The 13,277-nt window shown below is 37.4% G+C and overlaps 1 protein-coding gene across 1 annotated transcript in view; it reads right to left on the bottom strand.

Moving 5' to 3' along the window:
* Nucleotides 1–1,868: 1,868 nt before the first annotated feature.
* LOC144772437 (cell surface glycoprotein CD200 receptor 1-A-like) overlaps nt 1,869–13,277 on the bottom strand; it is a 369,215-nt gene continuing 357,806 nt past the window's right edge. Inside the window, exon 6 of the mRNA XM_078656756.1 lies at nt 1,869–4,790. Within this exon, the coding sequence (XP_078512882.1) occupies nt 4,710–4,790 (81 nt within the window). The 3' untranslated portion in view covers nt 1,869–4,709. The remainder of the gene's footprint in view (nt 4,791–13,277) is intronic.

The following is a 13,277-nucleotide window of genomic DNA, read 5'->3' as shown; positions in this document are numbered from 1 at the left end:
AGAGAGAGGCAGGCAGGGAGTTCAGGAATGAATATAGCCATATTTATGGTTTTACTGACTAACTGTATCTTTGCTGCAAATCTGTTTATACTGTACTTTGTGTTACATTGCGCATTAGGTTGTTTTATTATTTAGGTATACAATGTTACATTTCACACACAATTCTATCACATTACACTTCAAGATGGCACCTAACCGCGATGGTATCTAACCACGGTAGCCCGTTTTCGATCCCCATGACAACAGTTCCCACGTGACCTCTCACGTGATCTACATCACATGATGTAGAGCAACACTTCCGCGATCACAAACACCGACCACCCGGTTGCACCGAGTGCATGTTAACTGGGGTACCGACCGCTTAGAAAACGCTACGCGTTTATCAAGTAAGTAGCTTGATGCTAGTTTACACAACCGTTACCATAGTTGTGTACTGAGGGAAATACGATCGACTGATTATCTTCCTGCCATTTTGTTTTAGAATTTCAAAAACTCAACACATCTGAGTTTTCGTGAGTATGAGATCTACCACATTAATCACGCTCGCTAGAACTTAAACGTGCACAAAAATCACGCCGGCCTCACTTTTTTCGACTCGTACCTTTTTGACAACCTACACACATTGCTCACATTTGCATGATGGATATGTTACACGTATGTTAATATACTAATGTGAATAATGTAAATTAATTAGTGATATTGGATATATTGTTTACTTTTGCCTATAGTGCTCCTGGATAAAGGGCCGTGGAGCCCGAAATGCATCGGAGCGGTTGAAAATATTCTGAATATGATTATCAAAGGAAATGTTTAAAGAAACTGTAATGAATCAGATATGAACTAAAGATTTAAAGATTTAAAAACAAATGATGAAATAAAAGAACAGTAAATAACAAACAATTCGATTCTTCGTCGTAGAACCTATGGTGTGCCCATACACAGGGATGCGCACACAGTGTAAGTGCGCACTACTTCTAGTCTACTAACAATACAGCAGGACGGCTGTATTACCTGTAGGAGCACCCGGCCTGCCTACAAAATTACTTTCAAATTGAATCTTTTTGGGCTGTGCACCTCTCCCACACCAATATAATTCATTACTACAGGCACGACATGCTATCCTGCAACATTCAGCGTGCCATGCATCATTTCACTTTCCAAGGAGCCCGGGACAATGGTGTCGGAGGTCTCGCTTTTACAAGAGTTGAAGCTACTGGGATCGTAAATGACAATGCCTTTTATTTTTGTGTTACTTATCAAAGCAGATAAATCTGCTTAAACTCCCACAAATGCGAGACCTATTGTATTGAAAATGCTTATTACATTTATTGTTGAACAGGACAAAGTGATTATCTGGGTATTCACTATGTTTTCATTGAATAAGTCCACTAAACCATTGCTGTTTTTTTTTTAATCAATGCAACTGATTTTTATAGCATTTAGGAGGATGAATTTGATATTTTGCTGTGTCTTCATTTAATAATTTATTGGCAACGCAAAATGTTTATATCCACATAAATTATGTAGCCGGACTCTTAATTGACTAGTGTATGCTACACATATGTTTCAAACAACTTCACTCCAGAATAAAAAACACGAGGAGAATGGTTTCCTTCTGTAAAAAAGTAAGTATGTGTCTTGACATTTGTTCTGTAGGGAAGTAAACCAAGGAAAATTGTGATATCCAATAAATTCCGATTTGCTCGTATAATTGTTTGTCTATGAACTTGAAGCAGTCAAAATGTATTTCATACACGTATCATCAGCAATAAAAGTAATTTTCTTCCTTCCATGTGTATTATAGTGGATACAAGAACGCATAACTAAAGTAACAGCAATACTGTTTAAAATAAAACAAGTCTTACACATTTTCTTACTCGTGTAATAAACCTCTTAAAATGACCATAAATTAACTTTATTTGCTTGTCTTGTCACTGAAGTCACTTCATTGAAGTAGCATTCCACCAAAAGTACACTTTAAGTTGCACTGGTTCACTTTATAGTAGCACACCCTAAAGTTCACAAATGCTCCTTTTAAACAGGTTCATAAACAGCAAGCAGTATTGTTGGGCTTTAAGCTACATTCAGGTAGCATTTAATATTTTAGAGGAGGTACAGTGCTCTCTCTCCAGATTGAATATGTGATAGCTTTGTAAATCAATGCTATTTTTGAATGACTGCTTTGTAGACCCCACCCAGATCATGTCTGCTAAATGTAAAAATTAAGAAGGTCAGATAAACACTTCATTAGTAGTAAAAATATTTCTTGTGGTCCCTGTTAGAGTCATAAGACTAAAATGATAATTCTACTCAATCACGTTTCCTACCGTCCTTTTCAGATTCTTTTAAAATATGAGCACCATTACACCACTGAAGACAATGATAAAACATATGGATGGATACTATATGTTAAATTGTGATGCCACTGTGCAAGAATGCAATAGAGCTCCCAGCAAATCTCGGATGAAGAAATCATGAAGTAGGCATCAGAGTTAGAAAGTGGTCAAGTTAAGTAGTTGTAAGCAGCAGGACCTGGAGAAATGCTTACGAATAGAATTCTGGGACAGCATAACCAAATACAGGGCAAGACAGTTTATTACACCTAAGTCATATGTTGTAATTAATTCAACACACTAATTTTCATTCTGAAAAATGGAAAGGCTTCTAGTGGTTCTGACCGGTTGCCTGGCTCATTTTCAAGATGTGATATTTTTACTTCATAAACTTAAACGTTTTGATAACCATAGGCAGAAGTATGTAGTTTCTAACTCGAGAGACTTCTCACATTATCTGGGGAGTGCTGATGCACTTTTGATCGCTTTCATCTTATGAACCCAAAGGGCATTCATATTCCATTTTGTAATTGGCATACTTGTCACTCGATTAAGAGTGAAGAAAATCAGTATCCTGGGTTGAAGGTAGTGTATGGCATTAGCTAGTCTAGTGAATAATATCAAATCAATGATGGACTATTTCCTACATGTTGCTCCTGCTAATAAAAGCTGCGATAAAGAACAGTATTAAGCAAAGAAACACAAAACTACATAGTAAAAATTACTACACCAGAACATGATCTCTTATGACAAAGTAACTAGACTATTGATCTCAGAATATAGACACTGATCCAATGTTTGTGCATCAGCAACTGAACAATGAGCAGGAGTACATTTGCAGAGCTGGGCCTTACACAATAAAATAGGTCTTAATATTTGTTAGACAGAGAGCTTTACTTAAAGCTAAGACTAAAATATTATCCACTCCTGCAGGCATTTGAAAAGATTCTGTCTCAAAGATGTCCCGGAAGTCTTAAATCAACGTGTACTCAGTGCAACACTTGGAACCTTAGGGCCTGAAGGGTTACTCCATCAGAAACTGCCTCATTACAAGTGCCATAGGATATAATGCACTCATACTGAGGAGTATGTGATATTCGTCATATTTGTGATAAAGAACTAAACTATTAATCAGGCCCATAGAGTCCCCTTGAGCAAGCACTATGGTGGGCATCATAAAGTGCAAGGTATCTAATCAGACAGGTTATCATCATACGTAGCTTGAGTATTAAAGTGCAAGACTAACACCACCCTGAAGCTAATGAGAAATGACACATACCCACAAAACCTTGTTGAGTGACATATTCCATAACCACTCCTACATAGAAACCAATCAAGAGGAATATTGATTAGTTAGTTCAGCTGTCACGCACAAGACACTCTTCTGGAATAAGGAAGGTGGGACTTGCAATGGGCACATACTGGGCACACCTCCAGTTTGAAAGAGAAAATCTGCAGTGTCTTGGACGTCTCAAATAATCTCACTGCATGTGGTTTGAATTATCAAAAGGTCTCACTAGAGAGAAATTCTTGAATGTCAAATTAAGCATGCCGGGCCCAATAGTTAAATACAAATTCCTAAATGTGTCCTGCAACAGAGTACAGAAATGATACTTTTTCACATGCACAAATACTAAGCAAGTATTGCTTCCTATGTCTGCAGTCTCTATTTGTTCACTGCGTGCGTGTCCCTCCTATTGCCCCTGTTAAGTGACTGGCACATGATAAATGGATATTAAACACCCTGTAGCATGCTCTTACAGAAGTTCTAGCTCACTTAATGTTTGGGGTGGAATTGGATGTTCTGTCCTTGCGTGTACATGCAATACATACTAGGGGCTTGTGTGTTATGTTTGACATTGGTAGGCAGTTCATGCCCATTGACTGATGTCCCTCGGCACACATGGGAAGCTGGTTTTGGCTCAGAATGGCTGGTCTTCGTATGAAGATAGCGATTAGCAAGGGTTGATTAGTCTAGCTACAACAATCAGCCAGTGTCCCAGGTATTATGGATGCTTGTGTTCTGATGACGTCATTCAAGCCTTATTCACAGTAGTCTTTTTTCTATTGTACCACTAGGGTCTCAATGCTGCAAATACCAAACATACAATATGCACAAAACATTGCTGCTACATTGTCTCTTAGTAGCCAATCCTTAAAATGTTCATGGCTATAGAATGTAGTAGTAAGAATTGATTCCCCAAATTACCACATTACACAACAAGTGGAGGTTCTCTGCTGTGGGTTTTGGCACTTTTAAAAGAGTAATGTCCCAAAAACACATCCATTCAGAAGATGTAGAGCACTCGCTGCATGTATGTGCTCTCCTGGCTGGGATCGCGGCAGGGGCTCTTTTCGATGCAACTTTGAATCCACTCAGGCGGCCAGCTCTGAAATTGAACAGTAAATTGTGTTCACTTTCTGCATGTAGCTTGCATAAGGCTCCACTTCTTCAACCTAGAGAAATTCAGAAGAACAAATGTCAGTATAAGAAGAATATTATGTTTTATCGCAAAATTTACAGAAGACAAAGCAATAATGAGGCACGAAATTCCTTAGTAGATTTGATCAGATTTCACCAGGTCACCTAGAGAGCTGGTGGGACCAAATTTGCACATAGCTTGGACACTCTTCATTTGTAAATCGTAAGGTGTTAGGACATTCTGACCCAAGTTTCTTTAAAGCAAGAGTATCTGTCAATTGGGTTCTGGATAATGCAGACTTTTGTTGTAACTAATCTAATGTGTCATATCACACAGCATCGAATGAATGAATGAAGCATTTAATTCAAGTTTTATAGATCATATAGCTGCCTAATAGAATCCTGGTCCTGGAAAAGCCTCACACCGCAGGGGAGAGTTTCAAAGGCTGGCAGTGAAAACAAATGTTTCAGAATCAGAGCTGCAACTTCCGTCAATTCTAATTTGGGCAATGCTGAGAATGTATCCTTCTTCCCACCTTGTCAGCTCATTTATGTTGACAGGATTAAATAGCCTGATTTGGCCTCATGCATCATGCCTCATGTCAGCTTTATGCTCATTTTTATTTTTTCAAAATGTCGCTGGAATATCACAAAATCCTAGGACTTTGTTGAGTCTCTGATAGAAGCCATCACAGAAATCCTTGCATGCTGGTGAGTCTCTGCCGAAACTATGCCAGGCATCCTGGGGCACTTGAGTTCCTACTAGTTGCTGTTTTCTTGCTTTATAACTCAGACCAAATAGTCTTATGATATTTTATATTTATTGCTTGTAAATTTAAAGGTCAAGCAACTTTTCAGAAATTTCCCTTGAATTCTGCTCTTGGGCGCATCTAGCCCTTTGATTTTAGTGTTGATCTTATGAGACAAGTTTTTTTTTTTAATAACTGTCAAATACAGAGCTTCTGGCTTTCTACAGTTGGTGAGACTAGAGACAAATATATGAAAAAATATGTGGAAAATATAATCCTCCCCCATCCTCCCAGTGAAATAACAAAAGAGTGTATATTCGGTAGCAGTGAATTGTATTGGTGCAGAAGGAAGACCATTGAAATAAATGTATCAAGTGTTATTTGAAATGGCAAATACAAAATAACATAAAAATAACATAAACGCATTGCTTAAATGCAAAAGAAAAAGTTTGGTCTCAAAAGCATACATTGCCATAGTAGTCCCTAGAACTGAAGGTAACTACTTTGGGCCCGATTTGGGCACTTTTGTGTAAGTTTACAATTTAGTGCAATTCACAAAGCAAATGTATAAGTAGTGTCTTTATGACTTCTTGCCGTTTTATGTGTGAAGACTCCGCACTCGTACAGATGCTACTCTTAAAACTGCTTTGTAGCCTGCAAAAAATCGTAAATTTACACAAAAGTGTAAGTTAACCTTTGTAAACTAGGCCCTTTGTGTGCCGATGTGCTCTTTGTGAAAGAACAGGACCAAGGGATGAACAGGGATAGCAGGAAGCCACTATAAAACAAATACACTTTCATATATAATTTTAGAAAAATCTAAACGTTCTGTCTAACAGCAGACCTAAAAGAACTTGAGCTCGTATAGTAAAAAAACAGGATGCATTTCCCCAAAAAGATGTTTAAATAAAAAAAAAGACACAATTTGAAAGAAATCAACCACGGCCGGTAGTAGGTGTAATTGCAGGGCGGTAACGTAGGGAGGGGAGGGGCAGGGTGGGAAGTTATAATGTATGGATTACGGACTTTAACAGGTAAGTAAACATATAAATAAATAAAACGAATTTCGTTTGCACGCACTGCATCGCATTTGGTGATGCAGTGCACACAACGCAATTCGTTTTATTTATTTATATGTTTACTTACCTGTTAAAGTCCGTAATCCATACATTACAACCCCCCACCCTGCCCCTCCCCCTCCCTACGTCACCACCCTGCAGTTACACCTACTAGCGGCCGTGGCTGGAAGAAATGCGTTCAAACATATTTCTTCAGTCTAATATATACTGATAAATTTCACCCAGCCACAGGGCGACTGCATTTCACCATCAGGGGAACAGGCGACATAGCTCTTGATAGACAATGGGGAGGCACCTATTCCCTACACCGCTGTGGCTGAAGATAAGGCCCATTCTCTGACGTTATCTATGAAGCTTCGAAAGCCTTGATAAAAGACCTAGGGGCTACCTGCACAGCCACGGCTGGTAGTAGGTGTAACTGCAGGGTGGTGACGTAGGGAGGGGGAGGGGCAGGGTGGGGGTTGTAATGTATGGATTAGTTATTTTATTTCCTAGACCCAAGCAAGCCTGGCACAGGTAAGTGATTTATACTTTGAAGTAATAATACAATTTGAATTGCAGTTGTATATATACATTGGTTTGCTGTTATGTGGTCTGTTGCTCTTAGCAAATCACAAATGAGCCCTGTTTCCCGCGGGAGCAGAGTCCCTCCAGTGCACTCGAGGAGAACAAAGTTCTTTAAATGATATGTTTACAATATTTTGATTGGTAATTTCAAAGTTCCTTTTTATTCCTTTTTAATTGTAGTAAATTCACATTATTTCATCATAATGTCATGTTACTTGTTATTTTTTGCCCAATGCATTTCGGGCATTGCCCTTCATCAGGGGACTAAATGTCTGAAAATCATCCTATATAAGAGATACATAGACATCTTCGTTTTATGGAAAGGATCAGATCTCGAATTACAAACAGCAATTCACAACTTGAATGAAGTCAATGAACGCATCCAATTTACATCCAACATAAGCAAGACGCAGGTATCCTTTCTGGATGTTCTTGTGACCAAACACGACAGCACATTAGAAACCAGTGTATATCACAAAGAAACGGACAGAAACAACCTACTCCATTTTCACAGTTTTCATCCTCCTTCACTCAAAAAACACTTACCATTCTCTCAATTACTCTGTGTTAAAAGGGTTGCTTCCACACAAGATGCGTATGAACATCATAAGACTATCACCCTACAAAAATTTCATGATCAAAAGTATCCTGAAACCACACTGGTTGAAGCCGTTGACAGAGTACAAGGATTAACTAGAGAACAATTGCTCAAACCATCACAGACAAAGGACGAACCAAGAGCTGTGTTTGTATCAAAATACTCTACACGCAGTCACCATATCAAAAAAGCGATCTTAAAACATTGGCCATTATTAGCCTTAGAAGAAGATTTCAAGGGACTATTCACCAGCAATCCTCGTTTTGCTTACCAAAGAACCAAAAACATCAAAGAATTACTCAATCAAAAAAATGACACTTCAACTAAAGTGTATAAAGGAACATTACCCTGCCACAATTGTGGAAATTGCAACGCCATTATTAAAGGGAATGAAATTACACATCCAACAAAAGGAACCAACATCAAATTAAACGTCAACGGAACGTGTGATAGCATGAATTTAGTATACATGCTGAAATGCCCATGTGGCCTTGCATATGTGGGAAAAACAGCAAGAAAAATAAAAACCAGACTTTTTGAACACAAAAGTAACATTCGATTGAAATCTTTGAAATCTACAGTGGCCATCCACTTCAATGAACATAATCACAATCTCAGTCAGCTAAGATTTTGTATCCTGGAAATGGTACCCATATTACCAGGAAGAGACAAGACATAACATCTACTTAGGAGAGAACTCCTCTGGATACACCCGTTGTCATCAATACAACCGAAAGGTTTAAACTAACGTTTAGAGTACAGCTGCTACTTGTAATTATGACACTGGATTGTAGTAGTGTTTAACCTTACGATTTGTTGAAATACACAGAGATACATACATGTTTGTATGATATACCGATACAATAGTTGTATGTATACACTGCATATTTAAATGATCCACATATGAAAGTTTTTTATCGTAGTAAGTAACATAATTTTGCCCCTTATTTGTCTATACCATGTTGGTACGATATACCGATACAATAGTTGTATGTATACACTGTATATTTAAATGATCCACATATGAACGTTTTTTATCGTAGTAAGTAACATAATTTTGCCCCTTATTTGTCTATACCACAATTCTAGTCACAAAAATAATTGTGATGGGTACATTTGGCTGTTACAATTTCTAGCCCTTAAAGGATATATCATTCGGGTGTATATGGTTATTGCAGCCATTTTATAAATATTTTGGGGTCTTATCTTCAATTTCAACAGCATAAAGAATAATCCATATAGGAAATGACAAAACGATAGTCCCTTCTTACTCGCTACTACCCTAATGAGGAAGTTACAATGTCCCTGCAGATCAGTACGGAAGTCCGTTTTTGACCCGTTAACACCAGAATGAGAAGAGTAGTACTATCTTTGTTACTAGCGGCAAAACAAAAACTTACACAGATGGAGGCAATTTGACCCGTCAGTAACGGTATTTAAACGCGACCACGGGAACACACAATTACTCATCAGAACTCCCGGTCGAGACGCCATCCTTCGCATCCTGTCGGCGGAATTACAGAGCCCTGCCGATTATCTTCGGGTAAGAACGACAAGAAGTCACTTGCTCGCTGAACAGATTGCTGTGAGATCATAACTTTATGCTTCTAGTCAATCCACTCCTTATGTTTTACAGGCAGGGAGATCTTTTAATATTATCGCCTCGTGTTCAAAATCTCTGAATCCGAGATAACTTTCTTCAATGAGGGTTGAGTGAGGAGTCCCATTTTTTTCGGGTAAGAATGTTGGCAATTCCGTCCCCCTTAATTATTAAGGAAAGAAAATAAGAGAAGTTTTTTAATATTTAAAAAAAATATAGATATTTCATCCCTTACGTTTTCTATTTTCAGACTGGAAATTACTTGTAATACCAGCCGGACCAACCAAAAAAAACCCCTCTTTTTTAATATATCATATCGTGATTTTAAAGACCGCATTAGTTCCAAATAAGAAACTGGAATTACAATCTTGGTAAGGAAAGCGAAGGTGGTAACCATTTGACCTTAAGAACCTATAATAAGAGTAATAGATATCTGACGCCTTTCATCTCTTTATCAACAGAGGAGGAACCACTTCATTTTGTCCCCATATAAGAAAATACACCGCGACTGCATTTCTGACCATCATTTCTGAGATGCTATCCATGCCATATTAACAGCTACTAGGTAAGGGTAATATGTAGAAAAGAATACAATTAATCGTTAAGAATGTATGCGAAACGAAAAAGGTATAAGAAGAAGTTGTAGTAGTCTCATTAGCTCTAATGCTAAAAAATGTTTTCTAGTCCATAAGACAGGATAAGGGAAGCTATTATCTTTTAAACTTGTTGGGCTACCTCAAGAATACGTAAAAAAGAGAGTCTAAAGAAAATCAAGAATAGCAGTTACATCTTGCCCATAAATCTTAAATATATGACCTGCATTACAGGACCCTAAAACATAAAGGAATCGGAAGACTTTATCGATTAAGTCTACACGATCAACTACACACTATCCAGAAAAAAAGTGTAGTGGGCAGGAAGTAAATCCACAAGTTTTGTCCTAATAGGTAAAAATGAATAAGTAAACCACCTATTCTCAAAACCTAGTGAGAGAAATGAGCGCCTGTTACAAAAGATAAATAATATATATTATTATATTTTTTTGTTTTAAGCTATAACATAAGCTCCTGCAACGTCTGTCCTCCAAAAGGAGACCTTGTACAAGAAATACAGACTACAGTGTACGGGCCTCAGTTTCAGTGCTACTTGTAAGTATTGATTACATATAAGGAAAGAAAATAGCTAGCTCCTGTTAAGAAGTCAAAATTAAAATTACCATATCACGCCTTTACTATAACAGTGTGTATAAGGTATATCAGTCAATTGTACAGAAACTATCATTAGCAAATTGAGTCATAATCCCTCAAAATTGCTTTCCCCCCGCTCCCCCTTTCCCCCCCCACTCCATAACCCCCTTGCCCAACCCTGCTCCCGTATTGTCAATTCGTGACAGTCTTTCTATATCCACTGACCTCGTATCCTACTGCCCCCCTTGAAAGGTTAGATATTGTAAGGAAATGAACAGGATAAATAATCTAATCATCTGTACAGCTTTATGATTAATGTGATTATAGAAGGCTTCAAGTGACAGCTGAACTAAAATTATTGACATTATGAATTTATTTATATATTATGTCATATTTACAATGAGTAATTGTATTTTTCTTGTATGGCTTTTCTTATCCTTTAGAAATTCACGTGGCAACTCCAGAAGAAGGCGCTGGTCGCCGAAACGCGCGTAGAGAATTATTGTGCCACTTATTCGCCATTTGACAATTTTTGTGTTAATTATTTGCCATTTTTTTAATTCCCCTTTTTGTACAGAGTTTTGTATAGTAATCTCCATGTGTAATGCACTATGTATGAATTTTAATTTTGTCATTCTGGGATTAATTTTTATGACTTAAGAACTGTATTATGTTATTGGTTGTCGTATTTTTAATTCCATAATAAAACACTGATTTTATAGTATATTGTAGCCATTTGTCCTTCTACATCAAATTATGTTCAAAGTATTGGTTGCCTAGGTTGTTTTTTGTCAAATGATATCTTTTCCCTGACCTAGGAACTATAGTATCTATGTCTTCAGGGGGTCCTTGTTAAATATACGTCAGTAGTGTTTAATCACCACATGATTATTATGGTATACACCCGTTACAACGCATTTTTTACAACGCACTACCATTACAACGGAACTTTTACAACGCAAATACTATTACAACGCATTTATTTACAACGCATGTTTTTACAACGCAGGTACCTTTACAACGCATACCATTACAAAGTAAGTATTGGTAAGTATATAATTATATTTAAAATGTTATACGTTAGTTTTTTTTTAAAGGGGTATTTTTAGGGTTCAGGGTCAGTTTTGGGTTTTTTGGTAAAGGGGTATTTTTAGGGTTCAGGGTCAGTTTTGGGTTTTTGGGTAAAGGGGTATTTTTAGGGTTCAGGGTCAGTTTTGGGTTTTTGGGTAAAGGGGTATTTTTAGGATTCAGGGTCAGTTTTGGGTTTTTGGGTAAAGGGGTATTTTTAGGGTTGAGGGTCAGTTTTGGGTTTTTGGGTAAAGGGGTATTTTTAGGGTTCAGGGTCAGTTTTGGGTTTTTGGGTAAAGGGGTATTTTTAGGGTTCAGGGTCAGTTTTGGGTTTTTGGGTAAAGGGGTATTTTTAGGGTTCAGGGTCAGTTTTCAGTTTTTGTGTAAAGGGGTATTTTTAGGGTTCAGGGTCAGTTTTGGGTTTTTGGGTAAAGGGGTATTTTTAGGGTTCAGGGTCAGTTTTCAGTTTTTGGGTAAAGGGGTATTTTTAGGGTTCAGGGTCAGTTTTGGGTTTTTGGGTAAAGGGGTATTTTTAGGGTTCAGGGTCAGTTTTCAGTTTTTGGGTAAAGGGGTATTTTTAGGGTTTAGGGTCAGTTTTCAGTTTTTGGGTAAAGGGGTATTTTTTGGGTTCAGGGTCAGTTTTGGGTTTTTGGGTAAAGGGGTATTTTTAGGGTTCAGGGTCAGTTTTCAGTTTTTGGGTAAAGGGGTATTTTTAGGGTTCAGGGTCAGTTTTGGGTTTTTGGGTAAAGGGGTATTTTTAGGGTTCAGGGTCAGTTTTCAGTTTTTGGGTAAAGGGGTATTTTTTGGGTTCAGGGTCAGTTTTGGGTTTTTGGGGTACAGGGGTAGAGGGTAAAAATAAAATAAAATTAAATTTAAATTAAATTAATTAAATGAAATTAAATTAAATTAAATACAATTACATTAAATTATATTAATTTTAAATAATTTACAATTAAAAAAATTATATATACTTACCAATACTTACGTTGTAATGGTATGCGTTGTAAAGGTACCTGCGTTGTAAAAACATGCGTTGTAAATACATGCGTTGTAATAGTATTTGCGTTGTAAAAGTCTCGTTGTAACAGTATGCGTTGTAAAAGTATGCGTTTTAACGTCATACATCCGATTATTATGCCTTTTTTCTTTTTGACTTAATTAGGATTTGATCATTTATATGTATAACATTCAATTTCATCACGTTTTTTCGTTATTACCGGTACGTTTTTTTTTGTTATCACGTTTTTTTCGTTATTTATACCGTATTCCATCACAACTCTCATGTATTATTCACCTTCTTTACATCTTCGATTCGCCACACACCATTTTATTTAATCCATTTAGCACTTCGTTGTCCTTTGAAACAGCGTTTGCATAAAGTTCATTTTGTAAAAAACATAGCAGGGGTGCGTCATCACTTAACTCAGTTTGCACCTATCAGAACGGTTTGTTCTTCTGGCCCGGTCACGTGACCTTTTGGAAACCTATCAGACATCACGTCAGGAAATCTTTGACCAAGATAACTCTGGCATTGACTTCCCGAGCACAATCCATCGCACCATTATTCGGAACACGTCCGACATTACCCGGTAAGCGTACAAGTAGGCTCACAGTAGTACGAGGCAATGCAGCTCTCGTATCACGCTAGTCATTTGACAAACTTTATTTGTTCCA

This window comes from Lissotriton helveticus, chromosome 8 (assembly GCF_964261635.1).
Source record: "Lissotriton helveticus chromosome 8, aLisHel1.1, whole genome shotgun sequence".
NCBI lineage: Eukaryota > Metazoa > Chordata > Amphibia > Caudata > Salamandridae > Lissotriton > Lissotriton helveticus.
The sequence above is the reverse complement of the archived record's forward strand: the minus strand, read 5'-3'. Positions and strand labels throughout refer to the sequence as shown.